General features: G+C 42.4%; 1 protein-coding gene across 1 annotated transcript in view; it reads left to right on the forward strand.

The window, feature by feature from the left end:
- Positions 1-15,197, forward strand: part of Slamf1 (signaling lymphocytic activation molecule family member 1) — a 40,196-nt gene that overhangs the window by 7,612 nt on the left and 17,387 nt on the right. Inside the window, exons 2-4 of the mRNA XM_027950794.2 lie at positions 619-957; positions 3,179-3,466; positions 14,099-14,197. Of these exons, the coding sequence (XP_027806595.1) occupies positions 619-957; positions 3,179-3,466; positions 14,099-14,197 (726 nt within the window). The remainder of the gene's footprint in view (positions 1-618; positions 958-3,178; positions 3,467-14,098; positions 14,198-15,197) is intronic.

Below are 15,197 nucleotides of genomic sequence, written 5' to 3' on the forward strand. Positions count from 1 at the left end.
ATGAGCTCAGAACCACTTTCAATGCTGCCACTGTTCATCCTACCTACCCAATGGCATTGAGAATTCTGGTAGAGAAACGAGCAGACCTGGATTCTAGTTCCTTACTAATGTGACTTCAGGGAAGTCATTTGCCTTATTTCTGGTTTAAGTACCTTAACTGTAAAATCTAAATTGATACTGTTAGTTAATACAATTCTATTGTAAGTCATTTTAAGATTTCCATTGAGCCAGGCACAGTGGTGCACATCTGTAATCCCAGCAACTGGGGAGACTGAGGCAGGAGAATCACCCAACTGAGGCCATTCTCAGCAACTTAGTGAGACCCTCTCTCAAAATAAAAATTAAAAAAAAAAATTAAAAGGGATGAGGATGTAGGTCAGTGGTAGAGTGCCACAGGGTTCAATTCTCATTACAAAAAAAAATTTCCACTGAGATTTTTGAAATATTAATAGGATAGTGGGGTTCCTCATGGCAGTCTTTGTAGACCACTAAAGTCCTTGCAACCCCAGGGATAGCTCGAGAGGAGTGGGGAGAACCTCAGCCTGTCATTCCTGATCCACAATATGATGCAGTTCTCAAAAGCCCTCATCTTAAGGGACTCTCTTCTCCCTTCCACAGGTGGGGGCGTGATGAACTGCCCAAAGATTCTCTGGCGGTTGGGAAGTGACGTGGTGCTGCCCCTGACAAGTGAACGGATAAATAAAAGCATGAACAAAAGCATTCATATTCTTGTCACCAAGGCCGAGTCACCAGAAAGCAGCATCAAGAAGAAAATAGTATCTCTTGATCCATCTGAAAAGGGCTCTCCAAGTTACCTGGAGGATGGCTATCAGTTCCACCTGGAAAACCTGAGCCTGGTGATCTTGGGCAGCAAGAATGACAGCGAGGGATGGTACTTTATGAGCCTGGAGGAAAACATCTCAGTCCGGCAATTTTGTGTGCAGCTGGAGCTTTATGGTAATGATGGGAAGATGGTCCCCGGCCCAAGAATTTGAGGAAGGGTATTCAGAATTGGGAGCAACTGGAAAGATCATCCAGTCCGAGGGGTAAACTGTGCTTCATGGAAGTGCTTTTAGAAGTGACAACTTTTTTTCTCCAAATTGTATGTTGGTGTTGCTGGTTGGCCTTAGCCACTTTGACCCATTTCCAATGGAAAGGGGCCCCACTGCCTGTGGACTGGAGGGGTTGCACCCCCAAGACTCTGGGTTTGCAAATAAGATTTTATTTAAAGAAAGAATTTTTCCTGATTTTTCAAAAGTTTGAATGCCACTGGTCCAACCTGACCAGAGAAGTGGTTTGCACATGCTTACACACGTCTGTGTAGGTGGCTCACTGCAGCGTGGGTTCTTGATAGAGCTGAAATTCCGCCCACATTCTGCTCTCTAAGCCCTGTGCCCTGGATCACACCTACATAATGGAAGAAGCATTTTTTTTTTTTTTTTTTTTTTTTTTTTTTTTGCTTTTAAAACGAAAGCTCTGGTTCTAATGTCACTTAGTTGCAGAATTTAAACTGGAACTTAGGTTCACCTAAAGCCAAGGTCGGGGATTATTTTAGCCTCTTTAACTACCAACCCTCTTGAATGCACCCAAAGTTTGTATTGCTTAGAACCAGAGGCTCACCTGAATTCCCAAAAATCCCAACAGTCATCTGGGGCTTTCCTGCTTCTTCGAAGTAACTTCCTTATCTCTGAAGATGGAACAGGGAGCTCCACTTACCCAGCATTCAAAGAAATGCTGGGTATCTAGGTACCCTCTCCACCACTGACCCCAACCAAACCCGGACCTCCTCTTTCCCTTTTCTGAAAACAGGGCATACAGAATTCCCAGAGCCCTCGACCAGGTACCCAGGAGTCCTGGCCACTCCAAGAGTGACTCTGGAGCAAGGTTCCTGTGAGCATGGAGGCCACGCATAATGTGTCAAAACAATGTACATGTCACCTATACTGTCTTTTTGTTCCTCTATGTTTACTGCCTTTGGCCCATTTTGTGATCAAATTCTTAAGTAGGAAAATGTGGTCTCTGTACCCCTGGTCTTCTTCTCAAGTCAAAGAAAGAGGCTGGACTTTGGAGATAAGACCTTAGCTTAGCTTGGTCTCCCGGAAGCTGTGCAATATTATGTAAGACATCTCATTTCTCTGGGGCTCAGTCTTCTCATCTATAAAATTGAAATAATTGTAACTCAGGTTATATATGTGTATATATGCACATATACTTATTTATATATTTTTTTTTCTTTCACCATCCTGGAGATTAAACCTTGGGGTTGTTCCACTGTGCTACATCCTCAGTCTTTTTTGAGACAAGGTTTTGTTAAGTTGCTAAGACTGGCCTCAAACTTTCAATCCATCTGCCTCAGCCTCCCAAGTTACTGGAATTAAGGGTATGTGCCACCATGCCTGGCCCTTGAGTTAGAATTGTTGAGAAGATTAAAGAGGATGATGGATGTGAAACCATAGAACTATCCTTGTCTTATAGTAGTTACAAATAAATAAGATTTTCCCTTTGGCCTTGCCTGTTTCTTCATGGCAATAGTGTGGGATAGATTGATGGAGACTACAGCTGTGATTGAGAACCTATCCCTACCTTAAGACACACAGAAACACTTGTCCTCCCACCTCTGGCCACCTCAGAAGATGAAATCCTACCACTAAACACTAGTGCTTTTATGTCTAGGAGGTCATACTTAAATTAAAACCCATGAGTGATTAGTTGATGGCAAACTCCCTGATACAGGAGAACATTCTAGACCAAGAACATCAGGAAGAGCTGGGCATGGTGACTCAGGAGGCTGAGGCAGGAGGATTGCAATTTCAAGGCCAGCATCAGCAACTAAGCAAGACTCTGTCTCAAAAAAATAAATAAATAAAAAGGACTGGGGATGTAGCTCAGTGGTAAACCTCTGGGTTCAATCCCCAAGAAAAGAGAGAGAGAGAGAGAGAACACCAGGAAGGGCAAGTGAAGGCCTAACAGTATTGCCCACACACATTCTTCTCCACTCTATCTCAAGAGAGATAATACAAAATAATCATTGCCACGAGAGATAGATCATACTGAAGTCCCATCAGAGAGGGTGAGAAACATGTCATTTAGCTATACTTTGTTTTAACAAAAATGTCAAGAGAGAATTCCAAGGATTTCATTTCAGTGATGGCTCCCTTCTTCCTCCTCCACCTGACAGAGCAGGTCTCCACTCCAGAAATTAAAGTGTTAAACTCAACTCAAGAGAAAGACAATGGGACATGCCGCTTGATACTCTCCTGCACAGTGGAGAAGGGGGACCACGTGACTTACACCTGGAGTGAGGAGGGCACCCACCTGCTGAGCTCAGCCAACAGCTCCCACCTCCTGTACCTTACCCTTGGTCCGCAGCATGCTGACAATGTCTACCTCTGCACTGCAAGCAACCCCGTCAGCAACAGCTCCCAGGCCTTCAGTCCAGGGCATAGGTGCGGTTTCAAGTCCTCGGGTGAGTATGCTGGTGGCAGCCAGGGTGCCACATTAATGAATGTGGGCTCAGTCCCTAACTGGGCCAGTTACAACAGGACTTTATATTTTCTTTATAGCTTGCAAATTCTCCGCTGTGCATTCAGTGAACATGCTGCCATGTTAACCAGGGTGACATTATTACCACAGTTGAGGAAACCAATGAGAAAAGATGAAGCCAGACGCAGAACCCCGGTCTCCCATGTGAAATCCTTTCTCTCTGCCTCCTGTCCTGGGTTCAACCTACAAGGATGGTTTAGGGAATGTAAGGGGGCAGGTCCAAATCCCAAGCCCATGTCCTACTAATGATGGGACAGTTCTACACCATCAATAAGTGTTTATTGATCACCTATGCTATAGAAAAGTGGGAATAGATACATGATCTCTATTCTTTAGCAATGCATTGTCAAGATCAGATATGAAACATTTGCTCAAATAATGAAACACAGTATACATTAGAAGGCCTCATTTTATGGAAAGAATGAAGACTCTCACAGCAGATTAGAAGGCCATGGGAATCAGAAAAAAAGTGGGACTAACTAAGGTCTGGAATGTGAAATTTGGGAACTATCAATAAATTGCATAGCATTATATTATTGGCAAAACACTTTCATCTGATTAATCTTCTTAGGCCCTTACAATAACCGGGGCAGATGGGTGCTTGAAGATCATAGCATTTAAGTACCCACCTCAAGTTTCTTCAACCTGTAGATAGTGGAGTTAGCACCTAAACCTAGATCTTTTGATGGATCTTTTTGTAGAAAAAAAGAATTACCATCGTTCTGTTGAAAGAAAGAACTGATTAAGTGTACCTAACCCCTTAGGAGCAGGATAGAACTCTTGTCACTTTGCACTAAAGATCCTGCATCCCTGCCTCAGGCAGATTCAGGGACAGAAGGAACAGAGTACTGCTCTGTGAGGCATAGCTTACCCCTGACATTCTCTCCTCTGCATTCACTGGGGGGAAACAAGAGTCATTCTAAGGAGACACCTGCCCACAATAGACTTGCTGTCTATGCAGAGGTCTTTCCCAGATGACCAGTGATGGGGAAAAGGGAAATCTAGTTACTTATGCCCTCAACATAGCACTTCCTACAACAGAGACTCCCCTCGAGCATTCTTAGATGAATTACTGGGGAAAGAATTGCTGCTGTCTGGTATGCACCTGAGAGTTCTTTGGTGAACCCAGTACAGTGAACGTTGCCTCTCCCAGCCATTTCATGACAGGTGTCAATCATCTGTCCACCTGTTAGATGTGTCTGACTGTTTGCATACAAATCATATTCAGAGGCTATTCTCCCAGCCCAGATCTCTCTCCCTTATTACGGTCATTCAGAACACACTTGCAGGACTAAGCACAGAGTTGCATAGTGGGAACTTTGTAGGGCATGTTTCCAGAGGGCCCCCATCTGATGCTGTCCTTCCTGCTTACAAGGGTAAATCATTCAACCTCCCTTAGACTTCTTCATCTATAAATAATAACTACTAACCGGTCTTAACTGCTTACTATTTTTACAGCAATCAGATAATATAGGTAGTATAACTATGTTCACTTCACAGACCAAAACTTAAAAGGTTAAGTGAGATCACACACAAAAGTGAAGGACCCGGGTGGTCTGATCCTGGAGTCCTCACAGTTATTAGTGGAAGAGAGAATGCACTTAAAATGCCATATATGCCATAATTAAAAGGTATTTTTGGTTGTGAGGGAGAAGTAGCCATTACCCCAGCATAGGCCTCTCTGGTTATAATAGTCTAATGAAAGACAAAACACCCCACCCTCCCCAAAATGGGGGAGAACTCTTTTCATGCTTCTCACTGTGGTTTAACAATGATTTAACCAAGTTGGCCAGACATGGTAGCACCACCTGTAATCCAAGCTACTGGGGGTCTCAAGTTAAAGTCTAGCCTGAACAACTTTGCAAGACCCTGTCTCAGAATAAAAAAAAAAAGAAAAGGCTGAGGATGTAGCTCAGTGTTAGAGAGCCCCTGGGTTCAATCCCTAATATTGAAAAAACAAACAAACAAAATGGTGAACTGGTGAGGTTCCATCCAGAGGTGATAGTCTATGATTCAGTGTGTCCACAAGAACTATTAATAAAGGGTTATTAATAAAGGGTTGCCAAAGTGTCTTGGTTTGCTGGGGCTGCCAAAGCAAAGGGCCACAAATTGGATGGTTGAAAATATTGAAATTTATTGTCTCATGGTTCTGGAGGCTAGAAGTTCAAGATCATGGTGTAGGCAGGTGTGATTCTTCTGAGGCCTCTGGTCTCGGCTTGCAGAAGGTCGCCTTCTCACCCTGTTCACACATGGTCTTTCCTTTGTGCCTGTGCATCCTGGTGTCTCTGCGTATTCAGATTTCCTCTCAAAAGGACTCTAGTCAAATTAGACCAGAGCCCACACTAATGACCTCATTGAAACTTAATCACCTCTGTAAAAACCTTATCCTCAAATACAGTCACATTCTGAATTACTGTTCAGAATTACTGCTTCCACATATGAGATGGGTGGGGTGAGAAGCACAATCGAACCCACAACATCACCTTAATGGACTTATCTTTTTAACTTGATTATCTCTGTAAAGACCTTGTCTCCAAAGAAAGTCACATTCTAAGGACTACAACATATGAATGTGAGGGTAACACAATTCAACCCATAAAACAAGTAGTTATCCTCCCCACCCCCATCCCCCAGAGACAGGGCATCGCAGCACACCACATCCAAACCAGGTCACACAGCTGGTTTGCCATATGCTCTTCCCATCACACCAAGTTGCCTACATTACTGAAAACGGTTTTATTGGTACACTAAATTGTGTCTGCAAAGGAATAGTACTCATTTTTAAAACATTGTGTTTAGTTTAACAAAACTTTTCTTGAGGTTTTAGTATGTCCCAACATTGTGCAAGGTGCTGAGCACACAAAGATTAAAAGATACGATCCTTATCTTTAAGGAAGGAGGTAGTTCTCTAAACAAATAATTATCCTAGGTTATATTGTATGATAATTGCAAAACAGAAACATGTTCAAGGCAACAAAGAGGAGGGAAGGGAAAACATCATCTCAAGGGATCAGAGAACACAAAAGAGACAAAAATGGGCATTGAAGAATAAAAAAATTAACCATGCTGTCAAAAGAGACTCCAGGCAGGGGGAAAGCAGATACATCAAGGACTTGTTGTATATTACCCTGTAGGTGATAGGTTCTAATAGCGTTTTAGATGGAGGAGTAGCCATCAGTTTTGAATTTCAAAGATAAAATTCAGTGGAATAGACTGGGGTAAAAAAAGAGGCAGAAGAAAAAGGAACTAGTTATGGGTGGGGGAGGGAGACATTATCGCAGTCATCCATCACAAGAGAATCAGGCCCCGGCCAAAACAGTGACTGTCGGTTTAACAAATACTTTTTCATAGTGTATTCAAGGGGAAAATCTAGCTTTGGGATTAAATGGTGGTGGGGTTTGTGGGTTTATTAGAGGTTGCCATCTAATAATTAAGATCCTGACTCTAAGACATTCTCTACTTTCATTAATGAAAAACTCAAAAGTTGTTCATGGTGCCATGAGACCAAATGGGACTTGATGTCAGCACTGTCTTTTGACAGGATTCAGTTAAACTAAACCATGCAAGAACATGTTTGTGTCTTGAAAAAATATCAAAGTGACATTTATCCATGATCTTAGTTATACATTCAACCACCCTGTTCCAATTCACTGCTTTAGTGAGTGACTTTAATGTCTATTATAATGAGGCATCTTTATTGCAAAAATCCAAATCCTTGGGTGCTACAAGATCCTTTGTCAAGGTCATGTGAAGCACATTGAGGTGGCTCAACAGTAGACAGTGTGTGACTTGCTGCTGTCCTTAATTGCCATGTTTTGAAATAGTTCTATCTGTGCTAGGATGGTTGATATAAAACCCTAAACAAATCAACTAAAAGAAAAGGGAATGTCCCCAGATGTTCATCTTGAAAGGGAGAACTTTTTTAGGAGATTAGCAAATCTTTAGCAAATCCTTTAGCAAATCTGATTAACTCAGTGGAAGAAAAGTGAGACACTTGCCAGTGAGCTTTACAGGGTCCCCCTTTAAGCCATTTCTTCAAACATGGAGCTCCTTTTTGTATGTGTGTGTGTGTGTGTGTGTGTGTGTGTGTGTGTGTGTGTGTGTTTGTACGTACTGAGGATTGAACCCAGGGGTGCTTAACCACTGAGCCACATCCCCAGCCCTTTTTAAAATATTTTATTAGAGATAGTGTCTGGCTGAGTTGCTAAGTGCCCCTTCCCTAAATTGCTGAGACTGACTTTGGGAGAATTGTCCCTGTGGGCACCACTACCCTGTACACAATCTGGGTAAGATAGGCAGGTGTGAAGGATTTTTCCAGAAGGCGTGGATTCTGCAAAAATGTTTACTTGGATGGTCCTGGACCTTAAATTTGCTTATAGTTCATGAGGACCCTTTCTCCACCCCCGATTCTAAGTGGAAACAGACACCAACAAGAAGGCACCTCTTGAAGATAGTTGACTTCTTCAAGGAGATGGGTTCCATGTTGGCAGCCCTGTTGACAGAACCACATGAAAGGCAGGAAAGAGATCCGGTACTCTCAGACCGTTACGTGAGCATCTCGGCATCTCTGAGGTGAACTAGATTTGTTTCTCAGATTCTTTTTTTTGTTTTCTTATCTTCCTTTAAAAATACGGTTTGGGTACTTGAGAAGAAAGAAAAGCTTTTGTGTTTCTGTGGCAACAGACTTTGAGAGATTTTTTTTTTTAAAAAAAAGGGGGGCCTCTGGCCTTCTCCTTGGAGGTGTGGCTGTCGACCAGCTCATCTCATGGAAACCACAGCCCAGGGAGAAAGGATCAGAGGATGGAGACCCACACAAAGTACCCTTCATAAATAGCACAAGAGTTCTCAGCCAGCCTGCTCAGCTGCTTCTAAAAGGTTCCAGAGGAAAAGCCCCAAACTTCTGGTTCAAGAATGTTCATGTACTCAGATGAGGTGGTGCACACCTGGAATCCCAGCTACTTGGAGGTTGAAGCAAGAGGATTGCAAGTTCAAGATCAGTCTGGGCAACTCAGCAAGTCCCTACACAACTTAGCAAGACACTGTCTCAAAACAAAAAAGTGTAGCTCAGTGGTAGAGCATGCTGGGGTTCAACCCCCATTACCAAAAAAAAAAAAAAAGAATGTCCATGTAGTATTTCCTTCTGAAAGATGGTAGGATTGTGGACCCAAAGACAACTTTTATCTGATTTCTGAGAATCACCATTCTGAGTGTCCTTATTATATTACTGAACACAAAGAGAGAAAGCCGGGGCTTTGGGGACCATGAGTGGCATATTGAGAACACAGACATACACTTTCCTCCTGGCTCCATTATTTTTAAATTATAAAGCATATGCCACAGTAGGCCATGGCTCCTTCCCTTCAACTCTAGCCTTGGGAAATTTAGAAGGTGACTCTGCATTCCTTCTAATACCTTCTTACTTACTCATTAATTGGAACTGGGGATTGAACCCAGGGGCACTTTACCACTGAGCTACATCCCTAGCCCCACTCCCTTTTTAATTTTGAGACAAGTTTGCCCTAAATTGCTAACGTTGACCTTGAATTTGGAATCTGCATCAGCCATCCTTGTTACTGGAATTGCAGGTGTGTGCTGCTGTACCTGGCAACCTTCTTATATTTAGCACTCTGATAATTCTTAACAAAAGGTTACATTAGTCTTTTTCCAGATTCATTCATATGACCTTTAATATAAATTAAGTCCATCTAGTGCACATAGAACGGTCCCTGTATATTGTATCAGATGGAATTAGAAATGCAAATAAAGAACGAAGTACTGAGTCCACCTTTATGAAATTTCAATCTCAGTGGGATTTCTATACTTCATCTGATTGATTTTTTTTTTGGTGGTGGGGGATTGAACCCATGGTGTTGTTTTTTTGTTTTTTGTTTTTTTCCCCACTGAGCTACATCCCCAGCCCTGTTTATGTTTTTTATTTTTAAGACAGGGTCTCATTAAATTTCTTAGGGCCTCATTAAGTTACTGAGGCAGACCTCGAACTTTTGATCCTCCTGCCTTAGCCTCCTGAATTGCTGGGATTACAGGCACGTACCACTGTTCAGGCCCAGACTGAAAAATCTTATCCTAAAGAAACCACTACTAGAGTTGCTCTTTGGAAGGTAACATTATTCGTTTAGGATAGTACTCTAATAAATACTAGGAAGTAGAATATGAGAACACCAAGAAATCCAGGTGAATGTTGGAGGCTCTGTAGGATATTGCTCATTCAGAAATAGGAACAGAAAGCAAAGCTCTGAGCTCATCAGATGGTAAAAGCATTCTGGTTCACATTAGAATCTGCTCCCTGTGATACTTCAACTCTTCAGTAGAGAATTTAAACCCACAAAATTTCTGAGGTAGGGTTTTTTGGTTTTGCTTTTGTTTGGTGTGGAAACTGATGTAGGGACTGAACATTGCACCCAAGCCTGCACAGAGCAGAACAAGTGGAGCTATAGGAGCAAAGACTTAGAGGATCATGAAGAAATGGCTCTCAGAAACTGTGGGCAGCTGATCTCAACAAGCTAGAAAAGCAGCATTTTGCCACACTTGTGGCTTTTTCTAGGAGCATAGAGTCCCGGACATTTAGCTTCCATATCAATATCATAATTAGAGAATAGCACCAAGTGGATGGGCACCAAGTGCAGAAACACTTTGGCCTGTTATTCAGGTAGGGAAACTAAGTCATAAGCAATGGATGAGATGGAACTGAGGTATTTGTACATCAGTGAGGAGACTCCTTTGGACTTGAGATCAAACCTCTCTCTCCACCCTTCCAATCAACCAACAGGAATTTACTGAGGACTTGTTATGATTTTGTTTTGTTTGTGTATGTGTATATTGGTTTTGTTGGCAGAACCCAGGGGTACTGTACCCCTTAGATACATCTCCCAGCCCTTTTAATTGTTTGTTTTGAAACAGGGTCTCACTAAATTGCCCAGGCCTGTCTCATACTCCCAAGTATCTCTATCCATCTCTCCTTCCCCCACCCTCTCTTTCTCTTTTTGGTACTAGGGATTGAACCCAGGGGCACTTAGCCACTGGGCCACAACCCCAGCCCTTTTTGTATTTTATTTTGAGACAATCACACTAAATTGCTGAAACTAGCTTTGAACTTGGGATCCTCCTGCCTCAGCCTCTTGAGCTGCTGGGATTACAGGTATGAGCCACTGCACCTTGCCTGAGTCTCTTGATTACAGGTACATATATACCACTGTGCCTGGTTTTGAGGACTTATTTTGTACCAGTACTGAGAAAATTGCAAAAGACATACTGTATAAGAAGAGTTGGTCTCTGGCCTCTAAGAACCGAACAGCTAGTTAGGGAATTGATGATTACAGAAGTAGTTGATATTTAATTAACCAGGTGATGGATTCCAGGTATCACTCGGCATATTCCACGCATCACTGTCCTGATTCATCAGAACAATTCTGCAAACTGAATATCATTATTATCATTTTACACATGAGAAAACTAAGGCCCCAGAGGCTAGAACGGCTTACGTGAGGCACAGAGCTATGAAGTGGTACACAAAGAATTTGAGTCCATCTGTCCGGCTCCAAATGCCATCACGGAAAGGGGTCTCCATGGCAAAGATAATGTTGCCAAAGCACAGATGCTGAAGGAGCCCAGTGCAGAGGGAAGAATGAAGAGGACAGGGTGGCCAGGGAAGGAGATACAGAGGACGTAAGCGTGATCTGAGCTTTGAGGCTGGGCAGGCATGGTGGACACGCAAGGTGCTTCAGGAAGGAGAACTATGGAGTGCAGTATGGGATCAGGAGTGGGTGCCTGTTAGATGGAGGATGGTGAAGGGATAGATTGACTTTAGGCTCAAGAGTTCTCCCAAGCATCAGAGCCTACCACCGCTTTTCTAGTGGGGATCCCATCCCCAGAGACTAACACAAAATCTGCAGCTCTCATCTCACCCCGTTTGGCCACCAACTTTTTCTGGGGCTCTAGGTACACTAGTCTGAGTCGGTTTCCCTGACATAAAATGGGCGAAACACACACAGTATGTACTTCTTTCAGTTTTGTTTTTAAAAACCTATGGTTCTGTAACTTAAATGCCCAAATATATTCATATTTATATCCAAAGACTGGAGGAAAAACTAGTTGATGAACTATCTTTCAAGAACATGGTCAGATCATCTTTCAGACATGGCTTTGCTGCCAGAGGCTGATCTTTTTTTTTTTTTTTTTTTTTTTTTCTGGTCATAGGACAAAAGTAGCAGATTGATTTTGGATCAATGAGATCCTGGAAAAGACAGAGAGGGCTAGAGGGCTGGTATTTTCATGTCTTCAGAGCCTGGCAATGTGTCTATTACTGTCGGTCTGTGCGTGGAGGAGGGTGGGGGGCAGAACTGAGAGCAGGAGACCCCGGGGGGACAGCAGAAAGGCTGACCTGGCAGGCAATCCTTAGAAGCATCACCTTGTAGGTTGTTCTTGGGTTTTGATCTCAAGTGAAATTTAGGAGAAATATTAACTTTTAAAACATTATAAGTGATTCAGGGGTTGGTTTTCAAATTAACTGCTATTTTGGAAGTTCCCAAAATACATACAATAGAAAAAGAAAGAGGAAATAGTCTCAGAATAGTAAGTGCTACTATAACAATTTGCTAGGTCAGTTCTATGGGCTGATGAAAGAAGCTTGGGCTGCTGGCTCTGCTTCTTATCTTAGTACTGGGGAGGTTTCTCCGTGGGTCCCTGGTGTGGACAGCGTAAGCCCTGAACCAAGGATACCCTCTCTCTGACACATACACACCTCCCAGCACTGAGGGTTCTCAGTCACCATAAACCAGTAGAGTGGCTTTTCAGAGTGGAACAGCTCACAGGATACCTACGGCCTCAGCAGTGATTCCAAATTTCATGCTTTATACAAAAATCAGAAGACTTCTTAGAATTTTCTGTTTACCCCTAAACTTTTTGATCAAATCATATGACTGTTGAAGTTGGTATTTGGCAGGGTTCAAATATGTTTAATTTGGGGAAGAGAATCTGTAACCGAGTTTTTCACCAGCCAGTTCAATGAGATACCTTGAGATGATTTGAGATATGAAAAGCCCAGGAAGAAAAGAATCTTTTCAAACCCAGAAGGAAAGTTCTTGGTAGCTATTGGCTGGAGGCCCTATTAGATCTTGGTGCGATGCCTGTTTATCAATTCAATGAGATCTCCGTCTATATTTGGCCAGTCCTGTAAACATCTGAATTGTGTATGTAATGACTCAGTTCCTTTGTAACCTACCTCTTCCTTCCTTTCTGTGTCTTCCCAACAAATCCCTCACAGGTTCAACAAAAAGCAGGCTTGTTCCACAATCATCCTTAAAAGTCACCCTTATCCATTCACATTAACACCTCGTGTTTGTGCTATTCAGAAGTTTAGTGCTATTACATGGATGCATATTGCTTTAGGTGGACCCCACTGTTCATCACCCTGGTGTAACTCTCTGTCTTTAGCATGCAGCTGTACTTCTACTCCTAGACCAAGTTCTAATTCTTGAGGTTCTCCATGCCTGCTTCCCTATCCATAAAATGGGAATAATGAGAGTATCCACGTCCTAATATTATTGTGATATTTAAATACATCAGTACACAAATGCACACCAGCACAAACATCTAACCAATTGTATGCACTTAATAATTGCCTGATATTACTGAACTGTATGTCTTATCTACTGGGGCAGGAGGTCTCATCCACTAGTTTCCAAAGTGTTGCTCCTTTGGTAAAGTGGCTAATGGAGAGAAAGTTATAAAGCTGACTCTCTGATTTGGGGCCTGGCTGAGCCTGGCTAATTTTAAACATGACAGTAAGTGAGAGGAAAAACGACATGCTTTTCTTCTAGTTCAGGTCTGGTGAGTTCAACATAGTTATTTGCATTAAAGGACAATAATAGTACTATTGTGTTTATTTTTTAAAAAGAAGAGCAGATTTTTTTTTCTCCCAGTGTCTCATGAGAATGGTGTGAGGGCATGCGGATAGCATGCAGAACGAGCAAGTTCTTTTTGACCCAAAATGGATATGGGACCCATTAGAAATTTAAAAATAGAAATGGGGCAGAGATAAAGATACGTTTCATTTTAGACATGTGGTAGTTGAAGAGGAAATAAAGCATTTTAATAGAAAAATAATCTATGGAAATTAGGAATATGAAAGTCAAGTATAGTGAATGAAGTTAGGGTAAGAAAACAAGGAAATGTTCAGTGATCTAAAGCTGACCTTTAAAATCTAGTAAACAAAGCAGGGTATGTAGCAACCCCTGTAATCCCAGCGAGGCTGCAGGATCACACGTTTGAGGCCAATCTCAGCAACCTAGCAAGGCCAAAAGAGCAACTTAGTGAGACTCTGTCTCAAAATAATAAATAGTAGTTCAGTGACAAAATGCCCATGAGTTCAATATCAGGAAAAACAAACCACCACCACCAACAACAAAAAACGCATAAATGAATAACTCCTCTTGGAGAGGAGGTAGGAACAGAACAGGAAGCCCAGTCTTCCCACTTGGTAGTAGGATGTTTTTAAGCTTGCAATGCTTTTGAGATGGCCCTTTTGAATTTTTTTCAGAATCAAGACAATGGGGACTGTATGCTGGACTGTTGCTAGGGGGCATCGTGGGTGTCATCATGACTATTGAAGTGGTAATCCTACTGTGGAGAAGAAGAGGTAGGTGTCTGGACAATAGAGAGATTCTTACTAGACCCTTAGGTAAGCAGAGGACCTCTCCCCACAAGCCTAGACTTGCTCTCACCACTGCAGCGTTCTATGTGGAGCCACTTTTGAAAAATACTAAATAAACATCTCCTGGGACCTTGCTCAATTCAATTGAATTCAACATGTCTTGATCCTCCATACCAACCTCTGGGAATAATAGAGAAAAGAGCCAGAGGTGTGTAATGTGGGAAACATTATGCAATTTCAATTTAGTGGAGATATGCCCAGCATGCTGAAGGGGTCCAGAAGAGAGGCTTAACAGAATTCATTAGGGAAGAGAATTCTTGGATCTCCTACAAAATTTTTCCCAGGATAAACCATGTGCAGTGGCTCACACCTGTAATTCCAGTGACTTGGGAGGCTGAGGCAGGAAGATCGCCAGTCTGGGCCAATTATCCAGGTCCTGTCTCAAAAAATAAAATTTAAAAAATTAAAATTAAAAAAAAAAACTATAAAAGACTGGAGATGTAGCTCAGTGGTACAGTGCCTTTGAGTTCAATCCCCAGTACCAAAAAAAAAATTTCCCAGGATAGACTGAAACCAGTAAGGCTCGATTATTTTTCTGTAGTTTAAGTGTTAACAGGTATTCTCTCCTGGCCACTCCTGCAAATTATCTTATGACTTAATATCTCAGAGCAGTGTGCTTCCCTAGGCCACACTGTCACCGACCCACACTAGAACCAGAATATCCTGCCCTGAGACCAGGACAAATGTCCTGACTGGCCCTCCCGGGCTCATATCACCAATGCAGCCAGGGATGGATCCCATTCTCAAGCAGATCAATGTTATCCACATCACAATCTTCGTAGAAAAGCCCTTACCTCAGCAATCTGATGTTGGTTTTGCTTATATAAAAAAAAAATCTAGATCACAGCACATCTGCCTACTTTTTCTCATTTCCTCCATCTAAGACTTGGCTGGGGAGGCAATGGGGGAGGAGGAGTGGGTGATT

This window comes from Marmota flaviventris, chromosome 10, assembly GCF_047511675.1.
Source record: "Marmota flaviventris isolate mMarFla1 chromosome 10, mMarFla1.hap1, whole genome shotgun sequence".
Taxonomy (NCBI): domain Eukaryota; kingdom Metazoa; phylum Chordata; class Mammalia; order Rodentia; family Sciuridae; genus Marmota; species Marmota flaviventris.